At 31.3% G+C, this 8,006-nt stretch overlaps 1 protein-coding gene across 1 annotated transcript; it reads right to left on the reverse strand.

Moving 5' to 3' along the window:
- Positions 1–386: 386 nt before the first annotated feature.
- LOTGIDRAFT_86040 (hypothetical protein) lies at positions 387–1,006 on the reverse strand (the record flags this gene model as incomplete). The annotated part of the gene is made up of 3 exons (XM_009049412.1): positions 387–495; positions 680–805; positions 894–1,006. Coding segments are annotated over 3 exons (348 nt in total), but the record flags the coding sequence as incomplete, so codon positions are not given.
- Between the last annotated feature and the right edge of the window lie 7,000 nt (positions 1,007–8,006).

The following is an 8,006-nucleotide window of genomic DNA, read 5'->3' on the forward strand; positions in this document are numbered from 1 at the left end:
TTGACCTATGTTGTGAATGCTATTTGACCTATGTTGTGAGATATTTGACCTATGTTGTGAGATATTTAACCTATGTTGTGAATTCTATTTGACCTATGTTGTGAATGCTATTTGACCTATGTTGTGAATGATATTTGACCTATGTTGTGAATGCTATTTAACCTATGTTGTGAATGCTATTTAACCTATGTTGTGAATTCTATTTGACCTATGTTGTGAGATATTTGACCTATGTTGTGAATGCTATTTGACCTATGTTGTGAATGCTATTTAACCTATGTTGTGAATTCTATTTGACCTATGTTGTGAATGCTATTTGACCTATGTTGTGAATGCTATTTGACCTATGTTGTGAATGCTATTTGACCTATGTTGTGAATGCTATTTGACCTATGTTGTGATACATTTGACCTATGTTGTGATACATTTGACCTATGTTGTGAGATATTTGACCTATGTTGTGAGATATTTGACCTATGTTGTGATACATTTGACCTATGTTGTGAATTCTATTTAACCTATGTTGTGAATTCTATTTGACCTATGTTGTGAATGCTATTTGACCTATGTTGTGAATGCTATTTGACCTATGTTGTGAATGCTATTTAACCTATGTTGTGAATGCTATTTGACCTATGTTGTGAATGCTATTTAACCTATGTTGTGAATGCTATTTAACCTATGTTGTGAGATATTTGACCTATGTTGTGATACATTTGACCTATGTTGTGATACATTTGACCTATGTTGTGATACATTTGACCTATGTTGTGAGATATTTAACCTATGTTGTGATACATTTGACCTATGTTGTGAATGCTATTTAACCTATGTTGTGAGATATTTAACCTATGTTGTGATACATTTGACCTATGTTGTGAATGCTATTTAACCTATGTTGTGAGATATTTGACCTATGTTGTGATACATTTGACCTATGTTGTGATACATTTGACCTATGTTGTGATACATTTGACCTATGTTGTGATACATTTGACCTATGTTGTGAATTCTATTTGACCTATGTTGTGAATTCTATTTGACCTATGTTGTGAATTCTATTTGACCTATGTTGTGAATTCTATTTAACCTATGTTGTGAATTCTATTTGACCTATGTTGTGAATTCTATTTGACCTATGTTGTGAATTCTATTTGACCTATGTTGTGAGATATTTGACCTATGTTGTGAATGATATTTGACTTATGTTGTGAATGCTATTTAACCTATGTTGTGAATTCTATTTGACCTATGTTGTGAGATATTTAACCTATGTTGTGAATTCTATTTGACCTATGTTGTGAATGCTATTTGACCTATGTTGTGAATTCTATTTGACCTATGTTGTGAGATATTTGACCTATGTTGTGAATGCTATTTAACCTATGTTGTGAATTCTATTTGACCTATGTTGTGAGATATTTGACCTATGTTGTGAGATATTTGACCTATGTTGTGAATTCTATTTGACCTATGTTGTGAGATATTTGACCTATGTTGTGAGATATTTAACCTATGTTGTGAATTCTATTTGACCTATGTTGTGAGATATTTGACCTATGTTGTGAATGCTATTTTAAGTGATAGATATAGTGTGATATATTAAGAGACAAGGTAATTAAGATAAGACATGATATACCATGATAAGGATATCAGTGGGGGTTATATTGACATTAGACAGAGATGTATCAATATTACTAATATCTACCACACCCTCTTTAAATACTTTCAATTTTATACTGTACACTCACACATTTGTGTAAGCTATAGATATCATTTGGGTATTTGTAAAATATGTATGTATGGGCTTGGTGTTTTCTATTAAAGGTTAAATTTTCAATGTAATGTTAACTACACCTCTTGTGATTTAAGAAGTAACATAAAACACTTAAAAATATTTAAAAAAAAATATCAATACAAATATCAAAGAAAGGATATGGTAAATATGTTCTTATAGCTAAAAATGCAGACCAGATATGTTAAACTTTTTTAGCTGGTTATCCACGTTAACCACTCAAATCAACTATGAACATTACCTAGCAATGTTATATATATACAGCCTTGAAAATATGAAATTGAAACATGTTGGCAGTAAAAATTAACTATCTTTATTGGCGTTATTGATCTCATTTAACTATATTCTACTTTTGTCAGACTTCTTTTTGGATTTTGTGTATATACAGACTTACCGGGTATATATACTTATAAATTTTTAAACTTTAATGTTTTTTTGTCCCATTACACTATATCGCGAGATCTATCGAATCGTGACCCTTGTATCGTGATTAGTATTGTATCATGGCCCTTGAATTGTGATACAAATCGTATCGTGGCATGATGGCAATACTCAGTACTGTACTAATCTCTGCTATCTCTGTAAGTTTTCAGACCTGAGAATCCAACAGAGGAGACTTGTGACATGATGTGAGTATTGAAGCCAAATATATGACTCCTGCGAGGAAACATATTGTCAGTCTGGTAGAAAAGGGATGATTAATTGACATGAGTTGTGATTGAGAATAGAAATAATAATCAATCATAGGATGGTACTCGTTAGTATCTATAGTATATATATATATATTATAGGTTAAAGACAATGTTTATCATAATTAAAATGCCTATTTGTATTCAACTACAGTGAGATTGTTATAAAATATAGAGTTTGATTGTATGCTCTTATTATTCTCATCCACATAGTTGTTCCATAGAAAATCATTTGATGTAAATATTAGAAGGGAACTAGAGGTTTATTATCCAATATCCAGCTTAACTACTCCACTCAAAAGTTATTTATAATAGCTTATCTGTTGTTGAATGCTTGCCTTTAACACTGATGATGGGAGAATCAATAAAAATCAAATCATTATGTGGTTGTATAGGTTATTGTCTGATTTATATTGTCTATTTTATTGGATCAATTTAAAACATCATACACATTTCTACTCAACAAATTTACTCCATCATGCTTAACATGTAGGCTAATTAGCTGTCATGGATGATATTGCTCCATTAAAATGTATTTAAAATAAAAATCTGTACAAGCAAGACAATTCCATTAATCAAAATCTTGTCTAACGTATGGCAAAATCAAGAGTATAAGTTGTATAGAAGTGGATTCCTCCAAAGTACGTGCAATCAAGTGTTTCAAATAGAGTGAGCATGCTCTGCATGGCTTTTGTACTATCAGATATGTATATATATATAGGCTAATTAGCTGTATTACTTCAAATGATATTGCAGTGTTTATTCCTTTAAGCACAATCAGATATCTCAGTTATACTCTGGGTTACAAACTTACATCCATAAGGTGATGAGATGGATTTTCTGTTGACTCGGAAGTCTCGAAGTACATCAAAGTATACTGAAAATGGGTGTGATTAATTGTTAATTGGATTTTAAAACTAAATTGAAACTTGACTTGTATTGGTCTCTTTAAAGGTGCTGGCAGGCAAGTGGTCTTGGTCAGAGATTTTGTCGCTGATTAGACTTGAGTAAAATTTTGCGTATGCTTGTGTTTCCACGACAATATTATCGCATCCCCAACCGGCTCATAATATCAAACAGGTTTGATATTGTCTCTGATTGGTTTATCGTCTGAAAGACAGACTGTCATCATTCAATCAGTTTAATTTTCGTTTCAAGTGCTTGCTCTACACGTGATTATTGACATGGTCGAAAACGACCTAGTGGAGATTTTTGTCTCCTCGTGTGCTCGTTCAAGTCAACGAAATTCCTGACCAGACTAGTCTGCGACAAAAACTTCTGATCAAGACTGCTTATGTACCTGTATCTTTAGCAACCTATCTCACAATGTTATCATATCAGTTGTTTGATTTAGGACAAATATTTTGTTTGAGAGTCATTTTAGTAAGATACTGAGTCGAGTGGGATTTTGTTGACTAAATCGCTGTGTCATTGATCCAAATGAAAAGTGTGGTTCATTATTGTCTTGTACCGTACTTTAAGATTTTGTCTGTTTAAGAGGTATGTGTATTTTGAATGTAAGCTTACAATGTAATATCAGACTTGAGGGAGTTAATGAACTGAATATTCTTCATAAACTATATATAATATATTTTAAGACCAATTAAGTATGTTCTGAAACTTTTTATTCCAGTTTTAAATGATCCTTACTCATACTTCATTTAATGTCAGTATTTCACACATACCTTAAGCTTTCAGCATTTTTTACTTTACATATCATATTTTTTGTTCAATATTCTTCAATTTTTGTAAAAACGTGCTTAAGCATTAGATAAGAATTTCTGTAGAATATTGAATTGAATGAAATGCACAGAAGCAAACTTAATTAGTCCCCTGAAACAAATTAACCAATTCATACTTCTCAATACAATATTAGTCCTAGTTATTATATATTACTCTAGTGACAGCGTCCCATTGTTCTTGGATGATGGAAAAAAATCCAGGGTTAGTTGTAAAACGCCAAAATTTCAGGTCTTACAAATAGCAAGTCAAACTCTCTGTTTGATGAACTGACAGAGCCTTGAAGACACGAGTTACGTTCTTATTTCATTATTATTTATTGTTTATCCAAACAAAAAAAATAGCAAATGAGTCCTTGTTGGTTTATAAGTCAGATAAAACACTTTCCCTCTGGTTTTTATAATATTTTAACTCTTTCTCTTGGAAAAATAACTCATCACAGGCCCCTTGGGATACAGGATTTTATATGTTGTAAAAACCCTCTGCCATGTTTTATCCTGTACATAATTTGAATTCTTCCATCCCTCAAAGTGAAACTGTATCTGAAAAAGATGTTATTGACAGTTGAGAAAAACATAAACAAACTGTAGGAATCATTGTTGATATTGATACTGGATTGTTAGTGTTATATATTATTTATTAGTTATTGTGGTTGACTGGCCTCAATAAATCATCTATAAATAAATATATTATTAATAGTAAGAAAGTATCAGTAACTCCTGCTGTGAGGTAGATATTATAAACTAGACATACAACCTGGAGACAAACAACCTATTCTATTAGTAGGTAATTTTATATTTCATCTCATTTGATTCATTGAAACACCATTAAATATTATTTGTTACAGAGAGATATATTATAGATAATGAAACACATATTTTATAAAGAATACAACTTGGATTTACTAGCTGATCTGTAATGTAGCTCATGACTAACTATTTGTATATATTGAAGCTTACAGCTTATTGATTGATTAGAATTATGAGGGAACAGTTGCCGTATTTCAAGGTGACCAGGCTTTTAAATGAATCTGGTGTTTGGACTTGTTGGATACAATAGTGAAATGGAAATGATCCTAGGGTGTCCATACTCATTAACAACTGTTTGGTTGACAGGAAATATTAAGAAAGATGATTTACTCCAGGTCACCAACAGTGCCTGAGTTTTGTCTTTTTAATCATTTTCAGTAAATCAGCTCCTAGAAACAATTCAGCCACATAGTAGGTATTAAAGAGGTACAGGTGTTTGAGCAGACCCCCCTCATCATAAGCTGAATGTATTTTAGAATTATCCCTCCTGGAAGTTATAATTACATATTCTGATCTATAGCAGGCCATATTACCTCAGAAGGTTAATCTGTGCTTATTTTCACATCACTTTTCACAAGTTTATTTCCATATTCAGAGCTTTGAAGATCTGGAAAATATCACAGTATCATTAACAATTGATTTGATCAATTTATATCTATAGCTCAATATTGCTGTAGTCAATCTATTATACAGAATGTAATGTACTTGGTTAGATTAGCTTGTCCTTGTTTTGATGTGAGCTACATTTTTCATTTCATGTTATTAGATCATCTATCTCTGCTGTAAGTTATCAATTAGTTTATAATGTTAGGTCAGATTATTATATTAGACATAAGAATACAGTCAGTTCGGCAGATATATTAGTAGCAGTAATTTTACATCAGGATAAACTTGCCATTTTCACTTGACATTTGCTGAAAACTGATGGCATCTTTTGATGCAGATTATAACCTTTAGCATGTTTTGATAGAGTGTTCACAGTACCTTTAAATGACCTTATGACTGTCTGTAGCTTTGTGGTTGACTACTGTATATTATATTTATCATAATATGTCTTGTTTGGTTGACCGTTCTGGTGTAATTGAATTTTATAATAGATTAATGATCAAAATACCTTTGATGATCTTGGTTGACCATATTATATTTATCATGTATCTTGTTTGGTTGACCGTTCAGTTGTCTTTTGACATTGGATTTGAACAAATGTTTTTAAGATATAAAGATGGATTTTACAATAGATTAATGATGTAAAAGACAATTATTGTGATAGATGGTCAGTTATAACTTTGACTGCCCTGTGTCCAACCTGTGTAGACTGACCTAGTAAAGGTGATTTATTATAGTTTGACTGGTCAGTGATCTCTCAAGATATCGGCCATCATGGCGTGGATCACAAACAACACGACCCATTACACTTAGATGGAAACCTGATTGAATCATTTTGACTTATACTCAATCTTCTCTAAATTACTAGATTCTGTGATGTTTTATTCAGAGGTAGGACATATATCCATCTTCACAATGTCAATCTATTACAAACTTTGTCTTAAGCCATATTGTTTGCAGAAAAGTAGGACGTAAAACTCCATTCATTTCATTTCAAGCCATATTGTTTAGAGTCATTCTGTCGAGGGTTCTGATTGACTGTTTTTGCTGGTGTACAATCCAATCAAATAAATGCATTCTGTAATGTACAAGAATAGTGGCTATTGCAGTCAAGGTATAAGACAAAGTTTGTTATAGCTTGACATTGTTTAGCTCTGTAAGGTTATTCATAAATGACACTGTAAAGCTGAAAAATAATGAACAGGGGAAATAATTAGACTGCTAACTTCAAAGATCTCCAGACAGTTGGGAAAGATATCTATTTGATGCCTGTTATTTTTAATCTAATAAGTTTTAGAAAAGTTAAAGATAAATCTCTACTTCATTTCATTTCATATGAAAACACTACAATAGTCTCAAGAACAGAGGTTTTATTTGACTTTCTCACGTGAAATTTCTAATTGACATTGATTTTCATAAGACCTTGTTAAAATAGGATGATATATTGATTTTATTGAGATGTATTGACCTATTGATTGTTCTGATTATAATTTCTTTCTTTTACTTATCTTTTTATATATATAAGCATATCTTTAGACGTATTTTCAGAGGTATAATGCTTAAAAGAATCTGAACTTAATGAAATACTGTGATCTGATTGGAATTTGCTTGATGTAGGATGGCTCACAGTGAAGAATCATCTGTTGGTCTGTTTTGAGGCAAAAAACCAATCAATGAGACGGCAGAAAAGTGGTACATAACTTTAACATATTATTAGATTATGTTCTACTTCTCTTAGTTTCCACTTCATGATAGTTTATCTTCACAATGACCACATACATTATAGACTTTACTCTTTTCACAGAGAGAAATCAAAAAAGTGTAGGCAAATGAAATATCGATTTAATTAGATTTTAATACAAACAATCTTTTATTGAACACTGCATTTCTTACATCAAAAACTAATTTTAAAAGGTTTATGAATTTCTTTGCCTAGCAATTGATTTAATGTGTATAAATGTGACATATGTTAGTTTAACACCTAACACAAATTAAAATCAATGAAACTCAACCATTGATCTTGTTAGAATATCAGTTTATCTGGGTGATAATTTAACATATCTCCTTCAGTTAAAATAGGATTAACTCTTAAACTTCAACTTATATTGTTCCTTAATTCTAATATATAGAATGTTATCACACTTGTGTTGTATGTAGATAGTCAGTAGTGTATTTATAATGACGAGAATATCTTTGACTTGATTTTGCACCATACCGGTACTGTTTCCAACTGGGTATGATTAGACACCATCTTTAGGTAACAATTCAATGATTTAAATACACTTCATTTGAAATCCATTGACAATTTTATGACAATAAGGTGACAGTATTCTGTACCATGCTGCATGTGCATGTGCCTGGTTATAA

This window comes from Lottia gigantea, assembly GCF_000327385.1.
Source record: "Lottia gigantea unplaced genomic scaffold LOTGIsca_135, whole genome shotgun sequence".
NCBI classification, from domain to species: domain Eukaryota; kingdom Metazoa; phylum Mollusca; class Gastropoda; family Lottiidae; genus Lottia; species Lottia gigantea.